This window comes from Syngnathus acus, chromosome 15 (assembly GCF_901709675.1).
Source record: "Syngnathus acus chromosome 15, fSynAcu1.2, whole genome shotgun sequence".
Classification (NCBI taxonomy): Eukaryota; Metazoa; Chordata; class Actinopteri; order Syngnathiformes; family Syngnathidae; genus Syngnathus; species Syngnathus acus.
In genome coordinates this window covers 4588650-4612432 of record NC_051100.1, presented here as the reverse complement: position 1 = coordinate 4612432, position 23783 = coordinate 4588650, and the positions used below count along the sequence as shown (strand labels likewise).

The 23783-nt window shown below is 44.2% G+C and overlaps 1 protein-coding gene and 1 long non-coding RNA gene across 2 annotated transcripts; one reads left to right on the top strand and one right to left on the bottom strand.

Annotated features, from left to right (window-relative positions):
• The first annotated feature begins 38 nt into the window (after positions 1 to 38).
• LOC119135059 lies at positions 39 to 22073 on the top strand. Its single transcript, XR_005100486.1, has 11 exons — positions 39 to 130; positions 389 to 484; positions 1090 to 1151; positions 3564 to 3654; positions 12390 to 12805; positions 13059 to 13089; positions 13310 to 13462; positions 17576 to 17693; positions 17986 to 18009; positions 18073 to 18124; positions 20746 to 22073. It is a non-coding gene; the product is annotated as an uncharacterized LOC119135059 (long non-coding RNA).
• Positions 4000 to 5021, bottom strand: nkx1.2la (NK1 transcription factor related 2-like,a). The gene has a single exon (XM_037272384.1). It carries the CDS (start codon positions 4951 to 4953, stop codon positions 4474 to 4476), a length of 480 nt encoding a protein of 159 aa, XP_037128279.1. The 5' UTR covers positions 4954 to 5021; the 3' UTR covers positions 4000 to 4473.
• Positions 22074 to 23783: the final 1710 nt, after the last annotated feature.

The window sequence follows — 23783 nt, the reverse complement described above, 5'->3', positions numbered from 1 at the left end:
ACCAACGAGCAGGTCTTGCAACACTCATCCTGTTACTACTCCTCCGCTACGGATGGCTGATGGGGGATCGATTGGGTGCGGCCTGTCCTTACCCACAATCCACCGCGCGGCTCGAAGAATTGGCGGCAAGGTGACTTGTGTCACGTTACAAAATAACCGTACAACATCGATGTTGTTTCTTTTAAACAGATATTTTTATTTAATTTTGACCTCATTCTCCGATGGATGAAAACGTTGTGGAACTTGGCTAAGTAATTGGCATCTTTGCAAACATGTTCAATAATCCGTGTGAATTGTAGTTTACTGTGCTACCGCTAGCTATTATTTCGCTGGTAAACCACAGCTAATTAGTCAACGTTGATATTTTTTGGTTTTCTTCATTTTATAGGATTACAGTCACTCTCAAATTGGTCCTTGTGCCAGTAAAAGACAATGCCAAGTAACCCCAAATAGGAAGACTCCCCTATCCTCCAACAAAAGTAAGGTAAGAGTAATGTTAAATGTTCCTTTAACCCATTAGTACTCCCAATAATTAACAATATTAGCACTCCATTTTTCCTATTTTACGTTGCTCTCTGAAGAAGAACATGGTGAAACTTTGATAACCCTAAGTAAACGTGAAAACCACCTGCTTGTTGCGAAAGTGTTCCCGTAACTCAGCTGATTTGAAGATTGACAAGTAGGATATTGTGCAATTGAGCCCTTAGGTAAAAATATTTCTTTACTATTAGTCATCTCAATCCTAATTTTCTTTTAAACTTTTCTGCACGAGTTAGCTGCGATGACTCATTTTTGTAGGTGGGAGTAAAGTTTTACGAGTGTTGTCTGTCTGAAGATGTAGCAATGCAAGTTTCTACAAGATCCAGATAGACTGATTTAATTCACAAAAATGAGCAGAGGTGCTTCTTTCCTTCCTCTCTGTTGATTATTTCTTCCGCTGCAAATCTGTTGATCTTCACACCTTGTCAGGATGCTGACAGTCACTGATGTGTGGTTGACATACAAAAATGCCAACCCACACAAGATTGAATTTGCTCAAATAAGCTCACACTGATGGGAAAATGTATGTCCTCATCTGTTTTCTTGCAGGGTTCAAGAGAAATAAATGCTTGGTGACTATGTTGCAACCCTCCACTGCTTGTTTCCATCAAGTAAGATTTTTTTCCAACTGATATTTCTTTTCAAAGAAAGTTTGCCTTAAAAAAGCCAACAAAATCCAAAGAAAAAGCATTGAGCCTCTTATTGCCTTTCTGTAAGGAGAAAAAAATGTTAGAAATGCTCCTTCGTGCTTGACACATATTACAGATGCTTTTTTTTCTTTAACTGCCTCGATGTCCTTGAAGGGGGTCAAGGCTCAGGAATTTTGATTCAAGCTGCACTAGACCTCCTCATCCCCTCCAGCAGCAGGAATCAAAACAATATTTAGATTAAGTCATTAGCAAAGAACAAGTCCAGTTTGTTCGGCAGTCGTTAACATGTGGAACAGGACGGCAGCTGTTTCTGTCTCTTTTCTGTTTGTCCTCATACAGGCTGTCGAGTACGGCCGCTAACAGCTGCTCGCTGCAAAATGTAACGCCATGCTGCCATATTATTAGTAATCTCCTTTTTGTATTCATAATGAAATTACCAGTGGCCATTCACCATTGAAAAATGAATATTGAAGCTAAAAGTTGTGAGCCGTAAAGTTTTTTTACAGGCATGCTAGCAGACTGTGGCGAAATCCCGAGTCGCCCTCGAAAGGAAAACAATCAATTTTTCCATTTGGTGATTGGCTTTTGAATGGGTTCGTCTTTTAGATTTTCCAGATGATGGGACAGCCCGCTCCAATTCTCAACAGTCGACGCATTGTCTCGTTCTCCTTTTTATGTCACTGATATATGCCTTTTATGAATTTTCAAGCTCAAAAATAATACCAAAGCGCTTTCATTTGACTGGCACAATATTCAGTGGCAAGTCAATAAAAAGATTCCCAATTGAGCAGAAGCAGGTCCTTGACAGGCGGGGATGATTTAGTGTGACACCGGCAAGTACTTGGACTGCTTCCCAGCCAGCAAACGCTCAAGATAGTTTGGGAAATGACGCGTCTGAGTATGAATGATGCCTTGGTCGGGATCTCCATTAAGCTCGTCCGCTCAACGATGCTCTGGCCTCGCAAATCTTTGGACTTTGGGCGCACACGCACGCACATACGGTGAGCGCATAATCACTGGCACAGGAAGCGAGAAGCTGATGAAAGCACATTTTCCGAAGGAAGGCTCTGTGGTTTGGGAAGAGCGTGTTATGCGACTTTGTCAAACGGGAGGGAGGGGGAATCCAGATTCTCGTATCCTCTTGAACTTCAGGATGAACTTGCGTCGTGGTTTCTCTCCACGCTTTGGCAGGAAATTGTTTTGTCTGGTAACCATCGTAGCGTGTGACATTTAAGTTAAATCCTTTTTTAGAGCATCCTTGTTTTGTATTTTATTTTTAATCCGTTGCATATTCTCTACAGCATGTTTTTCAAACGATGCTTCCAATCACCCGCTAACAGAAGAGCGAAGATTCCCGTTAATTACAGTCTGCCGGAAGAGAGGTCAAGCGCGTTCGCCACACACACGCGCCCCCCGCACGCACACACGCTAAGAGACAGTGCTTTAATTAGAGGACATTATCTCGGAGTGAAGCGCTGGCAGGTTAATGAACTCTGCTGCCGCGAGTCTGATTGGGGAGGAAAAAGACGCAACTGTCTCTTGGCTATCGACTGCCATGAGAAAATAACCTCTCACTTTTAATTGGAATGTTTAAAGTCACCGGCAGGGGGAGTGTCACACTGCTGACGGTTTCCTAGGCAACCGGAGGCCAGGACCTTCACTAGCTGGTGATGAGTAGAACGGTGGATACCGATGTGATCCAATTGTATGATAAATTATTTATAATAGATGACGGAGATATTTTTTATGGAGTCATTAGCAATTTTGGTAACGGAATGATCGTTTGGAGGGGAAATGATGGGATGCAAACTAGGATAAAAATGCGACCAAAAAACAAAAACCAACAGATGTTTGGATGTCTCATCCTTCCGGGAACAGGATGAAGGCGTCTCGGCAACTTATCAAACATACTTTCAGTCCGCGATGATATTTCGCAACATGACAAGAGCCTTGTTGTCGCAAAAATACAGCAAAGGCTCGAAATTGAATTTTTCTCACTACACCGGCACCTGCAAATGCCCAAAAGCAATGTCACGCAACAAACAGGCTTCATTAGGAATGTGTCTATCCAGCAAAACCGTGGAATTTCTCTTACAAGTCTTGCAATGGAAGTCACCGATGGTGTAGTTGTCCAAAATGGTAAAGGGGGATTTTCAACCCACCGGTGATTAATTGATTGTTTGTGCAATCCCTTAAAATCATAGCCAGTGTAAAAAAACAACGCATAAAAGAGCAGATTGAGGTTGTCTTGCTTTTGGCAGCTGTGAGTAAGCGCCATCTAAAAAAGAGAAATGCATGTCAAACTCTCAGACTGTCAAAGTGATGTCCAGGGAAAATTGACTCCTGAATCTGACGCGTGCTCTCTTTCTGCAGGTAAAGACGGAGGCTGCTGACTTGGACCTAGAATGCGAATCAACGAGCCTCATTCTAAGATGTCTCGTCAGGAAAAAATGAAGTGGAATGGGTGAGTTTGCTTTATAATTCTGCATTACTCAGTTTTGAGATTAATTTAAACTGTGATGTTCTAATATTCTCCATAAGCGTATTTGGGTTAAGTGGGAAAACATAACCTGACACATTACAGAGAGCACACTACTGTTTGAAATGGGTTTTGGATTAGATAGGTGCAAGGTTATAGTGACATCGTGTGGTGGCACAATGCAAGCACAAATTGGGAGTGATTCAATTCCGCAGCAGACACAAACCAACGTTTTGATTTTTATTATTGAAATAACACTGGGATTTTTTTTTATATATATAACGGATTAGCAATGTGAGGTGGTTGGTTGCAATATGCCACAGTTTGTGATACAAGATCTGTTGAATACAGTGTTTCAACAAACACAATGATAATTATTTGTCCCTTTTTTTAATAAAAAAAAAAACAATGTTCATGTTTAGGTGTTTTTAAAGAGTCTCCAGGGCAACATCAGACCATTTTGGTGCAATGTGACAAAACAAATCTGACATTTTTCCCCCCGAGTATTTTCAAATGTATTAATAAAAGTTATTTGACAATAATTGGTCGAAACCCAAAAGATAACGAATTTTTTACTTTGATTCAAATCACACCAGTTGGCGAGATGGTTCTATCTGGCGCCAACGCAGAGTACTGCTTTATTTGGGTACAGCAGCGAAGGAGCAAGGCTTGTCACAGTCCCCGTGTTGAGCAACTTTTCAATCTGTACAAAGAATTGATGTCCCCTTTACGAAAAAAGGTTTCTTGTCAAACGTTTGGCCGACCCAGTCAACAAATAATTGAAAGAAGAGTCCAGTCCTCCTCTCATAGGTGTGGATTAAAATAGGAGGGTTGCACAAATCCGCCAGGTAGGAATGGGTGCAGGAGCCCCCCAGTGGACGAAAGCGGAGCAGCAGCGGCGTGAAAGATGACGTTCCCGGAGCCCAAGTTGTGGAAGGATTGGTGGAAGCCGGCCTGGCCCGAGCCGCACGTGGCCTGGCCGGGACTGATGAGCGGGCCGGGGGCTGGCGGCATGGTGCTGTCTGCGCCTGGGTTCTGCTTTTTCCACTTGGTGCGCCTGTTCTGAAACCAGATCTTCACCTGTGTTTCCGTCAGACTCAAGGACAGCGCCAGGTTGAGCCTCTCGCACACCGACAGGTAGCGAGTGGCTCGGAACTTGTTCTCCAGCGCCACTAGCTGTTCGTAGGTGAAGGCGGTCCGGGCGCGCCGGGGCTTGGCGCTGTTCTGGTCTTGCCGCCGCCTCTTGCTATGTGTGGAAGGCACGTCCTGCAGGGCCACAGTCATCTGCTCCTCGGCTAGCCGGTGCTTGCTCTCCGCTGTGGCGGTAATCACGAGGGGGTTGGCAAGAACCGGGTGCTGATCAGACTGGTTATCTTCTGGTGAAGGAATGGAGAGGAAACATGAGCCCATTTGTTAAATCACTATATTTTTCCTGGTGATAAATCACACTTTTTTGTGGTCATAGTTTGGCTCGTCCTGCAACTTGGACTTGAAGCTGGATTGTGTTCCGATCGGATTTGAGACTTTTGCAGAAAAGTATTTATTTTTGCTTCGGAAGAATCCTGGTCAGTCCGTGTCACTTAAAATGAATCTCCTCCATTTATTCATTTTTAACACATAAGGTCACTTGGGAATCAGCGGTGACAGTGCTGAATGGACAGCTCCAGCAGGCAAATCCGCCCACCCCCCTCCAACAAATGTCCATTCTTATTTATCATGTGCAAGTAGACCTCCAGAAGTAAACTCCTCCCAAAGTGTCGGTGCTGGTGGGACTCTGCCACTAATCCTTCGATAATTTATCAGCAGCAGATAGCGCCTCAAATGTCATGTTGCGGAAAGAAATCCCGCCTAAATCCAGCAACGCCGTTTCAGCCGTGACGTGCTAATGGATTTCATATTTGCCCGCGGGTCGATAAATGTCATCTATTTAAGAAGGGAGGGGCGGGCGGGGGGAGTTGGAATCGAGCGATTTTTGGGATCAGACATGGCTGGGGTGTGCGGGTTTGTACCTGCAAGGTGCTGCGAGGAGATATGCAGGATGCGGTAATGGGATATCGATCAAAGCGTCCTCAATGGGACGATTTAAACAATTATCTCAGGCCGCCCGCCCCAATGCCAATCACGCTGCCGGGGCTCTGGGAGACGAGCCTTTGTGGCTTCCTTGAAAGAGAACTAACCGTGGAAATTGGGGGAAGGTCACACAAAGATGGCTCTGATTTCATTTGGAAATAAACAGCTTTAACTTGATTCCACTCACTTGCTGATTAAAAATCGTTCTTTTACAAACCTTGGCCTGAATTTTTATTCAGTATCATTAAATGCGTGCTTCCATTATTTAATTCACGTACTGGTTCTCTTGGACAGTCACAATGTCAATAAAAAAAATACCAATATGATTGATCATTTTTTTCCTTCGTGTATCGTTACAGCAATGGTAAATCAGAAAAGATAGATTGAATGTGACTCTTCTTGTTTTGTTTGTTGAATTTTTTTGTCTTCCGAAAACGTACAAATGTGACTTGGGCTGCTATGTTATTACGATCGTGCTCTGTTTAAGTTATCCCCCAAAATTCAAAAACATCTTCGGCAGTGAACGTCACAATCACCTCAACTAACTAAACACAACTAACCTACTAAATGATTCAATGATTCCCAAGCATTCTGCCTGACAGATTATTGCACAACTTTCTATGCCGCACATTTTGCCTCAACTTAGTAAAGGTTAGCGGCTAGTTAGTGTTCATTCTCAAAACTCGAAATTACCATTGTGCACATTTTTTTAATGTGTACTTTAATGTGTATTTTTTTTTTTTTTTTACAATATGAAACTTAAAGAATATTTCTAGGACATTTTTTAATGTGTATTTTTTTTTTTTTACAATATGAAACTTAAAGAATATTTCTAGGACCTTTTCCGTCATTTGTGTAATGCATCCATCCTCCAAGCAAAATGCATCCATTGGCAAGATTTAGGTCATTTGTTGCAATTATGTTTTGATATTTTCCCTTATTTACCTACCGTCTCCTTCCGCATCGCCGTGCGTCTCCAAGCTAGTCCTCTCCTCGGTCGCCACTCCAAACTTGCCGTGCTCGCTCGCCTTCTTGCTATTGAATTTGTTCGGGTCCAGGATGTCGATGATGGAGAAGGAGATCTTATTGTGAGTGGACGTCATGGTCACTCCGCAGTGCTTAGACTCCAGCATGCTCCAAAAAACAAAAACAGAGCCTTAAAAGTGGAGGAGGAAAAGAGCGATGCGTAATTACGCGCGTGTTGCCGGTCCTCTCATAGTCTTGATGCGTCTTGGGACCGGATCATCTGTCCCTCTCCCCTCGTCTGTTTGAGTCCTGCAGGAGGGGTGCGAGTGGGCTCTCCTTTAAAGCATCTGACCCCCACCGGCACCACAAACGTCACGCAAACACTATTAGTGTTTCACACGACCCCCTAATGGGCCCCGGGTATTGCTCGATAATCACCCATGTCATTAAATTCAATAATGCGCGAGCTGAAAGTAAATTGGCCACAGATGGCCCATAGATGGATCCGAGTCACCAAATTGGGAGTTGTTTTTGGTTTTTATTATTATTTGGGGTGAGGGGATGGGGGTGGGGGGGAAGACCTTCACAACGGGGTTCTTTGCATTTTGACCCCCTGCAGGAAATCACATTGTTACATTGGACAGCAAAAACTTCCCCATCTTTCTCATTCCAACTTCAAACTAGTCACCTTTGGCCTGTGCAATTTATCAAAATTCAATGACAGTTATGATTATTAGTCCATGATTGCAAAATTGACATAATCATAAAAAAAGATTAATACTATGCATTGATTTCCAATGCACGTTGTTTGTGTGCACAAGGAAATTAATTTATTTCATTTTAAAATCACAGATTTTGTAGTTATTGACGTTTCAATGGAATTTATTTGTCTTAATATTTTTTTGCACGATTCAACATTTTCGCGTTTTATACAAAAAACATAATTTGAATAATTGTGAATTCAATTATCCTCTACCAGTATTCCAATGTTCTAACAATAGCTATTCACATTAGGAAGTTAAACAACACTAATATGCATTTTTGACCAAGTGGAAAAATCCATGCAAAGCAAATTACAGGCACACAATGGTGGCCGCTGATTGTTTTCTCACCTTAGCTGATAGATATATATTCACAATCAATGGGCTCCCTGAGCCTCTGCCATTAGTATTCAATATAAAGTGACACGGGGGTTGTTTAAAACCCGGACGCCCGGTGACGGCTAAATGGTGGAACCGCCGCCGGATCGATATTCCCAGCAGGTGTCCGACTCAGATAAAAACAAACCGATGGTGAGCGAGAGCGCCGTTTCAGATAGCTGAGCCAATTACCGCAATGGCAAAGCTTTATTTAACTCGAACTCATAACCTCTAACCATCTTCCAGGATAGATTCCTCCTTAGACATAATATTCTTGTTCCACCAGGTGATCCATGGCAAGGGATAAAAACGTATTATATATTTTTAAATGAATGTTTGTGCCTTTTGTGGTTGTGCAGTGTTCAAACAATAGGATGCAAGTTATTTTATAATGGCAGATGCTTTCATTCTTATTACAGGGATGTTTTTGGGAACTTTTTTTAACTAACTGATAAAAATATTTAAAAAAAACAAAAAAAAACAATAACCAGTCACTCATTTGTTAAAAAACAAGCACAAACACTGTGGAAGGATGGGGGGGGGAACAGTTTTTCTTCTCCCTTTTAAGACAAAGTAACCTGTTAGCCCGAGTTTCTGTCAAGACCAACCGTATTGTTAACGTAACTTTAAGGTTGTTGTTTTTTATTTGATTTAACGAGGATGAAAACTAATCAGAGTGGTTTTGTCCATGTAGTTTAGTGCATTATCATAGGATGAGAATTTGTAGAGTTTCCTGGAATGTAATCAAGCTAAGTGGCTGAATTCCACTTTTCTTTGAACTCATCCCACGTCTACATTAGCTTTTTTTAAGTGTGTGAGGTCCAGATTGTGCTCTTTTCTTCTTTGGTGTTAACGCTCTCTTTCTTATTCTTCCTTCTGCTTCCTGTGTTCTGCATTGAGCTCCGGCCGGTCATAACCCGGCCGGACCGGTGAGCTCCGCTGCTGTTACATAGTCAAACATTTGTTAAGTCGCTCGTCGGCATTTGCATGTGTATGGCGCTCGCGCCGGCACCACTCCGTGCCCTCCATATGAATGGAGCCGACCGCACGCTGGAGGTTTACAACTTCCTACGAGAAAGCCCAATGGCCGGACATCTGTTTGCGCGTGTGAGCGGGACAAAGAAGGGCATAAAGGCCCTCGGGGTTGTCTTCACGCCAAGCGGGAAGAACCCGTGAGCCCCGGCGTGCGACATCAGAGAGGGCGGAGCGGGCCCCATGTCGCACACGGCAGGGGAGCCGCGGAGACACACTTCCATCCGAGGCCTGTAAAGTCATCACATGCCGGGGAGGCTGCTAAACGTCACATTTGTCTAATGGTGGAGGAGGCATGATGAGCTGCACTTCTGTTTGCACACTGCAGCGTCCATTGTTTGGTGCTGTAAAGGGGTCCGAAGAAAAGGAACAGCAAGTGGGAGGGGGGGCTGTTTGACCCCCTGTGCCGGATTCCTCAAACTTTGCTTTCATGTTCCATGTTGGGGTCCGGGTTGTCTTGGCACCGCATTTTAATGTCCTGTTAAAAAGTTGCTGGCTTGAGAACATTTTACATTTGCGTTTTTGAAACTGCCTCCTGACTAATAACTTTGCTCAAGCCCCATGAGAACAATCCCCAAAAAATGGATGAATGAAAAAGATGGCTGTCCTAGTTTAAATCCGGTATATTTTTTCGATACTGTTGCTTGAAATCGTTCTGTTCAGCCACGTCTCCGCATACTTGCCGGGTTTCACGCCTCTCGGTGTCGTGCACGCGCAGGCGTGACTCTCAGAGACAACAAGGTCAGTGGCGTTGCCCGGTAATTGTCCTAACGGTTTGTGTACCTGTTGGGTGGAGGCGAGTAATGAGAGTTTTTCATTATGTGCGGGGACGGGTGAGTGCGCCTGGCAGATGCTGACAGGCAGCAGATGTGGAAAGTTGGGCGGTGATTTGTACAGAGGGTCAACTGCATCGCATGGCCGACCGATGGAGAGGGAGGCGGCCAGGCGGGGGGGGGGTGTAAATTACGCTGAGGGACGCTGTCAGTCGTGCCTCGCCCCTGTCAGAACAAGGTAAAGGTCAGTTCACGCACCCACGTCATCGGCGCTACCAACACTGTCGTGTGTGTGTGTTTGAGAAAATAATCAAGGGATTAATCCATTCTTAAAAAAGTCATGAGACGGTCTGGCATTCCTCAGGGTTCCGTTTTAAGCTCCCTGCTGTTTTCACCATGTAAGTTGTCACGAAGAAATATTTCACTCAGCATTTAGATGCTGTATCAAGGATAACTCGGAGCACTCTGTTTGGAATTCCTCCTTTCAATCAGCGAGACATCTTACCCGATCAGAGTTTTCTGATAAGCCGTGTTCTTGCAACCCAACAATGGCATCCTGTAGAATTCCCAGTAAGCTCCGCCTGATCCTCCTGGTTACAAACGGGGCACCCTGCGACCTTGCCCCTAACTCTCTTTGTGACCTCTTCATTCCACTTTATCAACTACTGCGATCCTCCAGAGCTGATTTGTTATCTATCACCCCCCCCCACACACACGCACCATTCCAATCTGCTCCATCTTTCGTTGTGGTGCCCGAAGTCATCATCTTGTGTCTTCCAGTGTGCTTGCGTGCTATCTTACATTGTAATGTAACTCCTTTTGTGTTGATTTACTGAACAAACAAAGCCTTTTTCCCCCCTTCACTTTTTCCTCCTCCGGCCTACTTGTCGGCATGGCTGGCATCCGCAGCGGTCGTACTGTCACTCAACGTAAGCATTGATTAGCCATTGTTCTGAGAAGGTCACATCATAATTCATTAACAGTAATTACACGCGCTGTGCCACCTGCACTCCTCCCCTCGCCCGAGCGCTAAATTACGAGCCAAGCCGCGGCGCGCGGAAACAATGAAGATGTAAAGGCGCAAGAGCTATTAGTTACATTATTTAAATGGATCCGTTTAAACGTGGGGAGCTGTCTTTATGAAGGGCAATTAGGCACTAACGGTAATTGATAATTCTTGCTAATTACAATTAGGAAATATAAATAGTGGCTGTAGTATTTGTCATCATTGCAGAGGAGCGGGGAGCCGGCCCGGCGTGGCGCGAGCCGGGAAGGTGTGTGATGGAAGGCGAAAGGATTAAGCTCCATTCATCTCCATCGAGTGCACCAACAGATTGTGTTTGTCCCTTTTATATTTCTCTATTGACCGTTAGCGCTTTTTTTTCCCCTTCCACTCTCACTTTCTGTGCCCTTGCCAAATAGTCCACAAGGTTTTTTAAACTGCTCTCTGCCAGGTTTAAAATACATCAAAAATAGATTAAAAAATGTTTACTCATTGTTGACGCTCACTTTCTTTAGTTGTTTTAGTATCATACGTTTAATTTCCGTTTCGACGGAATTTTAAAATAAAATTGACAACTGTTGAGTTGTTCTCATTGCAATTTTTACGTCATGAATTCCTCTTCAACGTGTCCTGGAATAATGTGCCTGGGTGTTTTTACCTTTAGTATAATATAATTCTACATCGTACTGTCAAATTTTTGCTGTTGCACACATGCAGTACCTGCTGTGGGTCACAGCTCTCACCCAGATACTCACAGGCTGGCACGCAGGCCCCGCCTCTTTTTTTCTTTATTTGTTTGTTCAAACAAATACATTTACAATGCATTTTAAAACATTGAAATGTTTTCTGAAGCGTTAATGTATTCTCTACGTACAGTCAGTTTCATAAACAGGTTATTTATTTATGTATTTACTTACTTACTTACTTATTTGCAATGATGATTCTGTCATCCGCTATTGGGTGTCATTTCAGATGAAATTTTGGGCTCTCACTTGTAATTAGATGCCTCCGTTGACCTTTGAACCCACCATCTTGCGGAGGAAAATACGCGCTGCTGTCGCGGTCGCCTCCGCAATGACCTTTCTTGCCATTCAGGCTGTGAAAGTGGCGCAATGCAAAGCTAACGGCGTGCGATTGATCGCCGTCACGGCGTTCCCCTCCAGCAGGCGTCCCCCGCCAACGACATCTACTTTGGAGGGTCTTCAAAGGGACAGCAGGCGGGTAGATTTGAATCCAAATAACGCTGCGGTCTTAGCTGAGTAAACGGAGGGGAATGTTCTGATTGGACTGTCAACGTGTTGTCTCAGATGTTAGCCGTTTTACTGCTTCATTCATGAGGAAAATACTTTGGTGCTAAATATGCAACCCACGCAGAATCAGCTCAGTTTTTTTCCTTTAAATAAGAAATAATTAATCCACTAACTGCATCGGCAGTTTTAGACTCCAATTGTTAAAAAAAGTTAAACACTCGCTGGCAAATCACGCCTTTTGTCTAAATAGTGCTCATCAACTCACTTCTACATAGTTATTTGACACTAAGATGGCACCAAAGCACAACGTTTGTCTAAATGAAGCCCTGCAATGCACTTGTCCGTCATTCCTTGGCACCAAAGTGGCGATGCGATTATTTTGCCAGGCATAAAACCAATAAATCAGCAAGTTTTTGAAGGAAGTATCACATCATGTCATTAAAAATAAAATGGTTTTCTTTTATTTTGGGGTCTTTTTGTTTTCCAGGTTCACTTCCTGTCCCCTCCCATGGTGGTCTTCAAATGGGGCCCCTATCAAAAGCCCCCCCATGCACACTCCCTGTGGATGATCCCCCCCCTCACGCTCCCCCTTCAGCAGCGGCTGGTAATTGCTACAGTGAGATGTGGATCAGTGGAGCTGCCCTAATCAATAAAGTCTTCATCAGCTATTTCCCCTGATGATTCTCCCTCATTTCTGCCTTAATTGTTCTTTTTCATCCAACAAGCCCGGCACCGTTAGTGTGTGTGTTGGTTTGTATGTGTGTGTGTGCGAATGTGCATCTCGACGGACCAACAGCGAACGATGGCCAAGCTGAAGGAACCCGACGAGAACTCTGCGGGAACAAAGTTTCACCTTCCCGGGGAGAAGTTTGATAACCGAAACCAGAACCATACAGAAATCAGGTAGCCGTAAATAAGGTTCACACGACTGAGAAAAAGATAAAAATGCAATATTGTTAAAATTGTTTAAAAAAAAGCTCTCTGATCAATAGTAAATGAGTTTCATTGAAAATAATTTGAAAATGTGCTAAATCTTCAAATTTCAAAACCTCAAATCTTCAAGGTGCTCTAATTTAAAATTATTTCTTACAAATATTAACTTTGTATTTAACTTATATTCAAATTGGATTAAATTTATTTCTGTCATGCTTTACAGAACCTGACTTGACTCATTTCCATCAACACAGGTCAGTTCATCTTTATTACCATTTTAAAAAAGAAAATAAAGGTTTTAAAAAAAAAATTGATTGAAAACAAGAAATTGAAAATGATATTAGCCTTACATTGAGTGTAATTAGATTGCTCCTAATATAGTGACCAATAAGTGTATATTCCAAATGTTTCCCCCTGTGACCTTCATCCCAGCGGAGAATCGGAAATGATTGCGGTATAATTGTGTTCCTTTAGCACTTATTGCCCTTCTGTGCCAGTAAAACGGTATGGGAGCGCCTCTGTCCCCGGGGGGAGGGGTCACCGTCTTGCACCGAACCATCGCCGCTCATGTGCAGAAGTCCAATCAAGCAGTCAGAAGAGAGATGTCTGGATGAAAGCTACTTTGCAGTGAGTGAAACCCTTTCAAGACACTCCATTAGGTACACTGCGCCATGTCATGCGAGCCAGTGGGTTCACTTGATTTTATTTTGGTCATAAAGTTAAATGCAGAAATAATTGGAGAAAAAAGTCATTCCAATTTGGACATTTCGTGGGCAGTCTATTATCTTTCTGATTCCTCAGTTGCAACACCAGCCCCACATGGAAGATTCTATTCCGTTAAGCTCAAGAGAGGTCAATGCACATTAAGAATTCTTCACTTAAATACTCGAATAAGGCCTCCATCAATAATTCTGGCAAGATGAAAAGCGGCTCATCTGCCCGAGGGGCCGTTGCTCATTAGCGGCGCCTAATAAGAGATGACTGGACATTGAGGGGAATTAATAGCCTTTAACCTTATTGATTGTTTTTTAACTTTCTTACCGTGCTTAAAAATATATATTCTCATTTTTACTTTAATTTTGATGTCTCGCAGACATTTCGGTGCGATTTTCGATATCCTTTGTCAAAACCTTTTGCTTATGGGAGCATATTTAAAATGCACGTTTGCACAATTGTCCAAAGTGTGTAATAGATAGATATACTTTATTACTCCCCTGGGGGTAATTAGGGAAATTAAGTCTTAAATCACTCACCAAAAAAAGGCCTAATTTGACCCATTCAAGTGCACAAAAGCATGAAGTCTGCCACAGCGGCGCTGATGAATATGCCCCTCTCGCTTTTGCCTCTTTGTGCGCCGCGATGATGATTTATAGAAGCTTTATGGTTGTTGACTCGCCGAGGCTTTATGGGCAAAATGAGATGTGAGTTGTCTTACAGCCGGGCCACTCGTCTCCTTCGGTAAGCGACAATAGATTGTGAGAGAGAAGCGCGGGGGGGGGGAGGGGGTCCTTTATCGACACATCCCATTACTGAGGTCTTCACGTTTTACGGCCATTTCCATAAATTCTGGCCCCGGGGACAATCTCCTGGCCTGCGTGGGGCTGATGGGGAGATCATATTGGGGCTGTCGTTTGACGCTTCAGCACACACACGCACGCACGCAGACACTCACGCGCCACCTGCACTCAGTGATGGAGGCCGTCCCTCCCGGTGTTGAATGAGTTTACAGATGATGAGAGTCTTAGTTCAGGTCAGTGTGTATTTACAGCTCAGTGACTCGGCTCCGTCGCTTTCGAAAGCAAACAGAGAGGCGAGGGTTAACCGATCAGACCTCTGGGAGCAATCACGCCGTGGGGGTGAGAGGGCTGGGGGAAGGGGGGGGGGGGCACTATTGTCCTCCCATCAACACTGCACTATTAATCCATTACAAGCAAGCTTTAACTTACCGCTCAATTATGGGACAAACAACGAAATAAGGTTTAGAGAGAAGACGAGGTAAGGAGTTCTGTGCTCCTTTATTTCCATTTGTCAGACTGACGGACGGTCTGTCTCGCTCATAATGTCGACTATTTATCCAGCTCATTTTGCTTAATATGTCAAATATTTGAAACACTCCTCAGTATGCATTCCTGCAGGGCTGCAAAATGCAAGCATATTAGCTATCTAAATAAATAAAATGAAAGATAAATGAAAGCCATTATGTCTGTAAAGGCATGATTTATGGTAGAGTATCTCTTGCACTGGAGCTCACTTTTGTGTGTCTCTCCATTCATCAGAAGAGGGCGCTGTGCTCTTAAGATTTTGCGGATCATAGGACATCTGTACAAATTAACAAAAAAAATATTTTTGTCATTTCCTGTGCTTTTCAGTAGTAATATGTGACTTAGAAATAATTGCAGGTTGAAGGCAATGCATGCTCGTGTTCATATTTTTAGTTGTATCTTTATTCATTTGTAAAAGTCTAAAAATATTTTATTCATTAAAAAAATCTAAGAGCCCTATCATATGACTTAGTAATTAAATAATATCTTTGGCATATGGTACATTTTTGTAGAGAAGACTCGCTCTCCAACGTAAAAACAACTTGATGAAATAATGCCATCTGCTGGCTGGTTACAGTAGTGCAAGTTGTTTCGTCCCTCTCCCCAAATCATTTGTTGGAAGGGCGTGTGCGCGTGCGCCTGTCCGTGTGAAAGATAATTAAGGAGGCCTGTTTGCAGTTGACATGTCAAACACAGACACGTGCACACACACACACACACACACACACACATGCACGCTTCTTTCACCTGTATTTGTGAAACATTAGTGGCATTATAATGCTGGGTCATTGCTTTGCAAACACTGCATGGTGCAGATGAGGAATTAAAATCACTTGTTTACTTAGTCTAATTTTGCTGCACATCAGCAGCACCCCGATGAGGGCCTCCTGTTGAGGAGCATTGCTGTTGGCCAGAGACAGGCCCAAGAGTTGTAAATGTTGCCTTGGTTGTCTTATCCAATGGAAGTGACAGTTGAGTATTTCAAAAAGTCCAGTTAAGGAAACAAGGCGAATTTCAATGCAGTGATGCGCAACACATATTGTACATACCATACCCGCCAGTGGTACTTGGCATGTCGAGCAGGTAGAAGAATGTTTTTTATAGTTTGTACTCTGTGGCCTTTCCCAATCTCAACAATCAATCCGCATCACTGTTGGATAATGTGTCAACGTTATCGCGACATACAAAGGCATGCGTTGTCTTTGTTTTTGTTTTTTCTCTCTCATTATCTTCATACTGCCTCAATTGCTACATATTGTGCTTGGCGCCGGCCGAACTGGGTTTGCACAATCCCATCAGAGTTACGGCTCCCCTCCCACAAAACGTCTCAATGCCAAAGACGGAAGGCAGATGACTGCCACTTGTGTGTAGCCTGCACACATGCTTCTGTTGCATGTGTTTCGTGTTAGCGGCCTCTTTGCCAGCCAGCGCTCGACTCCCCTCGCTTTATTTTTTTTTTTCAACTTACACCCCGAGCCGCCTTCAAACGGTCTTATCTCGACATTGAGGTGCCGTCCTTTGTCGTTCTGTTCCCATAACATCGCTCGGACCCGTCCACGTCCCCCCGCTCCTCCTTGGACCTTGACTCACGCTTAGCACCCTCCATAACTTGGGCCGGGGGGCCACCCAACGTGTGAAAGGCAGACACCCCGCCCCCACATCTACTTGCCATTGACCCTCAAAGACCACAACAGGAACCACATTCTTTCCTTTGGGGCCCGTCTTTTATCCTCGACTACCACAAATAACCTGCGAGGGTGCATTGTGAGGTAGAGACGCTCGCTTCAGTTCGGGGTTTGTCGCCACGTGCTGATGAAACACGACAAAACTTTGTCAACTATCCACATGTAGGCTCAGGTCAATTTAATGGTGATGCTTTGACTCCAAATTGTGCTACCAAGGAACCATGTTGAGGCTGAAGGAAGGAGCAGTCCATCCCTGTCTAAGACAAAAGTAGTTCTTTGCCGCCGTCCTATCCATGGGCAGTAGTTTTAAGAATACTTTTGACTATTTGTGTCAGCCAAGACAGGCCGCTCCATTGTGTTAAAAATAATTTCCACAGGCACATTCCGGCGCGACTTCACGTATAAAGTCAAACTTAGCGTCAGGTTTGTGCAACTGTCACTCGTGTTGACCCAGAGGCAACGGCGGCAGCAGCTTGTCAGACACAGTGAGACAGGATCTAACAGGACAAGACAGTACAAGGTGTGGTGTGTTTATCTTGTTCGTTAGGCTTCCTTCATTACACACGCACTTCCTGAAATGCCGATAACCTCTTTGGAATGGCCGTAAACATCGGGCCTATTCTTTGCAATGGAGGACGGCCCTAACAGAGAGAGAGAGACATTGCTGAATGGCAAAAGCGGTCAGACGCAAAAATGGAAATTGAAAATCAAAAACTGTATTATTTTTGAATATGCAACTCAACAATGAAAAAACATTTCCATAGCGGTGCCTAATGAAAAGGCTCGAGTGTGCGATCCCATTCGAGTGCCAAATGCATGCATGTTATTCACATTAGGACAAGCTCTTAACTCTTTTAAGTGATGCATAGTGAGCCTCTGATGCAAAACACGTGTCAAGGGCTAAGTGAGGGGGAAACGTCCCTCCCTGGATTGCATAAAAAGAGGAAGAGCAACATTGTTGTTTGATTTTATTTATTGCAGCTTCTCTCTTAAATGTTTCATTTTCTCATCAGGTGTGCTTCAGTTGGACAGCTTCAGTTGGACTCACACTCATCAAAAAGTCAAGTGGCGGTCTACTGGGAAACGAAGAAAACATGCTTGGTCAGGACATCTGGAGTGGCTCCAGTCAAGGTAACGATGATAAGCTAACGAGGATTTCACAAAACACCACTGGAATGATTTCAACAGTGTCTTCCCTTGACAAAAGACAGTAATTATCTGTAAGATTCACGACGTTAACATTCATCAGTCGATGTGATGTTGAAAAGTTGCTCTCGTTTGGCATTTGCCCAACTCTTAATTACATGTTTGTTTGTTTTTTTACTACAAGGTTGTGGGAAAGCGACATCATGGCCACTGCTGCCCTTTACTTGACTCTCTTTCAAAATTGAGAACCAATCATCTTCGCTCTCATGTTTGTCAGTTACGGTCCATTTGACACAAACAGGTATGGAGGAACACAATGTAATCATGAAAAGAAATCTTCTGAAAAAGGATCTTCTCTCTTCAGCGTCCTCACCTCGCCTCCTGGAACCTGAGCATCAATCGGAGGATGATGTTGGGTAAATATTTTCCTCCAGATAAATGGCACTTTGACACACAACTGTCTAAACACCCCAAAAAGTGAGCAGCGTGGCTTTTTAATTTGGCTTTTACCTCCACATGGCTGCACTTTAAAGTGCTGCAGACTTCTGGTGGGGGAGCAGACATAAGACACACATTTGAAAACACTTTGTGGTGGCCACAAACACGACTTTGGCCTCCGTGTTATGCGCAGCCAGATAAAGTAGTCGAAAGAAGTTTTCTTTGTTAGCATGACGCCGTCATCGGATCATACCAAGAAAGACAAAAAATACAATTTTGAGAATAATAATAATGAGGATAGATGATTGATCAAATTGGCTTTTTGGGGAAGTGCCAGACTTTCCCCTTGCAAAATTGTTTTTCAAAAGTTGAAATGTTCTTCTCTGAAACTACAAGTCAGGGCATTTCCGATGCTCTCAAATTAGATTTTGTCTGCTATCGCAGATCATTTTTATTTTTTTTAACGCGTGAGGTTTTACACAAAGAGCAACCTTGTTGTTTTTATCAGCAAAGAAAGAAGACCGAGGGGAAACAGAAATCGAACGAGGTTTGCAAGAGTGACTAATGTCGAAAAGTGGAGTGAAAGCTCGTAAAATTGGCGACACCCAATCAATCCCTGGCTGAGGTCCCGCACGCCGCAGCACGCCACTCCAGCCTTTAACGAGGCCTGTTGGCATGTGTGAATATTTGCCGTTGGCAACAAGGACTTTCTTTGTTTATCCGTTGACTCACGATTGGATCTCGCTGCCATCAGATGGCTCTCGCATGTGTGTATAAACACGTCGATGTTGCGCTGTCATTTTGGTGATTGCGCTCGACTTGCCTCAAATCCCCAAACCTTTTTCCTAAATCGTTTTCTTTTCCCTTTATAGGATGAATGAAGTCTAGCTCACTTGGTTTATTTTCGTTAGCCCGTTTATGGCATTTTGCATTGCGTGACATGTTAGCATCAAGCTCGCAGAACTTTAGTTAATGTGGTTCTGGGTAAATACACAAGACTTCATTCGATTTCTCCTTTGTTTATTTTTGCTGTAAACTTCAACTGGGAGTGGCAATAAATATCTTAAAGGTTCTTTTTCGAAAGAAGTCGTCACTATCTGCCAAATTCCTGATGAGGTCAACGCAAAAAATTGCTCAAAATTGGCAAAAACTCGGGTCATTCAAATCTCAAGGCACTAAACAAATTATACTGGAAATATTGGAAGCCACGAAACAAGCTCGGATTCCGGTAAATGTCGCAAATGAGATTGCCGTGGGATGTTTACACATCGTAACCTTTGGCTGTTCTCGTGACTTCAAGAAGGACTTTCGTGCGTGTGTTTTGTGTCCTCGTTTTGATTAAACGAACTGCTCTCTCACAACTCAAGCCAAGATGCCAGCCCGCTTTGTTTGTTTATTTACACATAGAGTGGATAGAAATCACAACGGTCAAACAAAAAAAACTTTCATTCCACAGCTGAGCTGAGTGTGTGAGGCGGGTGGTCCCCCGAGATGGAGCCCGCCATAATCGTCGGGGTGGAGCGGGCTGGCGAGCTGTGGGGCTTTCCAAAACGGCATTGCGCTCAATTTGAAAAAGCAGCGCCGACGACGGCGGAAGAATGCCTTTTGTGGCCGTCTCACGCTGATGTTGGCTGGAAAAATCCTGCAGCCGGCCTTGTAAATGTGCACAGTGTGTTGTTCAAGTCGTAACACCGCCGCATTCTTGCGTCCATCGCTCACTCCACTTGGCCCCGTTGAGTCGTTTCTCTTTTGCGTGTGGAAAGTATCGATTCGCAATTTCAGCTCTGTTTCTTCTGATGGACGAGCGTGTACAGTAAGACTCAATTGCTCGGACCTTAAGGTCTTTGCCCTGAAGTGGCGGACGCGCGATAGCTTTATCAATGCTTTTCTAAGCCGGCTAATGGTCCTCCTTCCCGGCCAGATCAAACATGACTATCTCGACCTATCCTTGACTCGGAACCGCACCGACGCCTTTTTGTGCCCATTCACACGGATTCTAGATTAGTGCTTGGTGGGAACTCTTGAGGAGGAAGCTTCCGTCAAACATTTGAATGATCAAATCGTGATTAGCGTGTCCTTGAACTTATTTCCACTTCAAAATAGTTTTGTGCCTCGACTCTTCCTTTTCACCTCCTTAGCTTGGATAATAACAAGAACAACACTCTCTCTTTTTTATGGTTGTTTACTAAGCAAAATTCACAAGTAGATAAGGGACGGATTTAATGTGGACCCAGTTATCAGTTTCACGTCCACGGCTTATCTCGCCAGCGGTTTAATGTCGGCGCCGATAACATCTTCTAGCGCTGCCCTCTCGTCTGCACGTTTACACATGTGTGACGGAGGCGGGCGCCTTTCCTGTGGACGCCCGCGCTCCAAACACTTGCCATCGCCGTACTCTGTGATTAGCCTCGCCTCCAATGTGGAATCCGCACGCGATGTAAATGTAGCGACTAAAAAAAATGTACAGGTTTTACAAATGTTTTAAAAGACACCTGATTTAAGTTTCATTTGTGTGCACCATAACAGCTAAATGCTGATTCACCATGTTTGTTTTGAACAAACTTGTGCCATCTGAGACCAAATTGAAATCTCTCCCCAGGTGGCAGCCACGGCGTTGGGGGTCATTTCAGTCCATTCGAACATGAACAGGCAAGCGGGTCAAAGGTATCGGAGACAGCTGTCCGCCTCCATCTTCATCATGGCCGCCGTGCCCGTGAGTAATCTCTGATTTCACTCTGATTACATCTCCAGAGGCCTGACTCAGCCATCTTGGCTTTGGTCGCGCATACGTGGTCGCTGATCGTAAATACAATATGTGCATACGCTACATCACTGTAGTTCACGCTTTCATTTGCGTTCTGTTCAGTTTTGGCGTGTTTGTAACAGATCTCGTCCCCTGGTGAAAACGCACAAAACTTTATTTGTTCATACTCTGAATTGGTGTCCTAATTTGGGATCCTGGAAGGTTTCGCTCAAGTTATCTAATCACTGAACCCTTCCCAACTTCAGACAGTCGACTGTGAATGGATATTTCCTTTTCGTGCACAGTTATTGTCTTGAGCGTACGACTTGAGTTTCCAGTATGGGGGGGGGTCAGGCAACGCTAGTCGACCCAGATCTAACCAATGTGATGGATGGACTCGAACCAGAAACAACACGTCTATTTGAGTCGGGCATTGTATGTCACTGGGTTCCAGTGTATGTGTGTGTGTGTTTGTTTCCTCTCAACACGTGTGCGCTACTAAAAAAACTCAGTTTCATAACACACACACACACACACACACACACACACTGGGCTGCTGTCGACTGGGAAATGTTTGGAAGGCATGGCAACCCATTTCCAAAATGGAATAAAAGCTTGGCAGCAGATGGACTCGTCTGTGGGCCTGTGGCACTCCTTTTTCCTGTAATTGGAGAGCATTTTGTGGGCCTGGCAGGAGCGCTAGTGTCAGGGCCCTGCGCAAAAAAAAAAAAAAAAAAAAAAAAAACGAACATAAACACTGGATTTGAATGAGTAGCACAGCACATCAGCAGCAAACATGCTCGCCATCTGCTCCCGATGAAGCTGATTTACGACGCCCGGTTTTCGATCTGACGAGGAATATCTCGAGCACGTTAATGACACGTAGCGTTCGGGTGAAGTTTATCAACTGCCATAAACATCAACACTTCCCCTAACTGACAACCTTTGTCAGAAGGGGCTCATTTGGAGCTTACGGCATGCGGACGATGTTAATTCATGGAAATTAAGAATGTGCTGGACCGCGTCTGCCTGACTCACAGTTCGGAGAAGCAATTGATTAATTACAATTACAAACTGCTCTCACAAGCACAATGAATTCATGTGTTGCCCTTAACGGCATTGAATACAATTTGTTTCTTGACAAATCGAATCGTGAGTTTTTGTTGCTACCAAACTATGTTAAAGTGGGTTACAAGAAAAACAAGTCTTAACAATGCAAATCGACCCGTTCCATTTTGAACGTAATCCTTTTTCCACAGCGCTCGGCCTCACGGCCGACTGAAGTCCATGTGATCGTTTTGACGCTTTTCCTCCATTGTTGTCATGCAAATGTCCCCTCATACTGCGTGGGCCTGAGATTTCCCACTCTCGGGGCGGCTGGCACGGAACAAAAGCCGGCATTAGGGCACATTTAAAGGGATGTAAATCATATGGCGCCGGAGGGGAGGGAATGGCATTCACGGGAAGCCATGGTGACAAAGTGTCGGGTTGCACTCTGTCAACTTGGAGTGGGGAATAGTCAATCAGTGACATGCGACACTGCCGGCCACCTGTCCGCCGGCGCAAAGTGTCCAAGAGCGCATTAGCACCTACTACGTGCGTACACGGAGATCAGGCGGGACCGGCCAGCTGTCCCTCACGGCGACTGAGAAGCTCACAATGTTCCCCTTGGAAAAACATTTGAATCATCCATCCGAGCGTTTTATGTCACTCGCGCTTGTCCTCGACTCCACTGACTCCGTGAGATTTTTTCAAAAATGTCTCTTCCACTCATAAATAGTTGACTGTCGAGATTGAGTTTCCCCATCTCTCGTTTTAAATGATTGATGGAGTTTTCATTTGAAACGGAGGGATAAAAAAAAATGGCCATTTTGGCCCTTCTGTATCACAGCGACCGCAATTTGGAGCTGGAAAACTTTTGAAAACATGTGGAAGTTGTTGAAAAAGGCCACTTACTGTTTCCGTGTAAACGCTTGAAAACAGTCATCTGTGAAAATGAGAACCACGCGTGTGTACTTTGTAGCCAAAACAAAAAAGACGCACAATGGAGTATTTGATTTGGATTGTATTTGATTGTACTCAACTTGCCCCTTCGAATTCCCTAAAAGATCAGACCAAGCTCATTATTGCGATGCCAGGCAGCACCTTAAAAGGCAACCGCCCGACACGAAACCACGTCACCATTTTGACCTCGTTTTTTTTTTTTTTTTTTGCTGACAAAGCGAAAAAAGCGTTTGCTTTGAAAACACAGACAATGTTTGCTGGCGTGTAATCAAGGCCGTCCGTCCGTCCAGGCCGCCATTGATTTGTGTAACGCAGCCTTTCCTGTCTGCGTTGGCTTGCTACAATGCTCCCTATTTATAGTCGTTTTGCCTCAGATATTAGCGTGCTGGCCTGCTGGCTTGCTCATTTCCTGTCACAGAGGAAACGTGCGCGTGTGTGTGTGTGAGTGTTTGTGTCTGCGTGCACGCTTGCGTGCTCTACTGACTTTTAAGCTGGTGACTGCACAGCCATTGATGGAAGTTGTGGAAAAAACTTGGCATTTGTACAGCTACTGTACACTTTATATCCACTTAACAAAATTGACAGTAAAAATGGATTTTTACTGTAGATCGCGTGTCAAAGATCTCGTCGCCGCTAATTGTTTTCTCGTTAAGGTGACGACAGTATTTGTGAACAGATGTCGGAGTTCACCTTCCTCCGAGGCCCGTCGTCGAAGGAAAGGCCGCCGCTGCTCTGGGACTTCCTGTTTTGGGATATAAACACTTGTTGTGCAGCCGGGGAGTTTTCCACCTCATGTCGGAAAAACAATCTGCAAACGGCCTCTCCTCCTTCGCTTTGTTCTTGCGGATTGAGACTTTTCAAAAACCTGAAGCGTTTTCCAATCATCCGAT

Excerpts from the sequence above, each read along its gene's own strand:
- nkx1.2la (XM_037272384.1), bottom strand. The coding sequence starts at position 4,953 with ATGACTGTGGCCCTGCAGGACGTGCCTTCCACACATAGCAAGAGGCGG.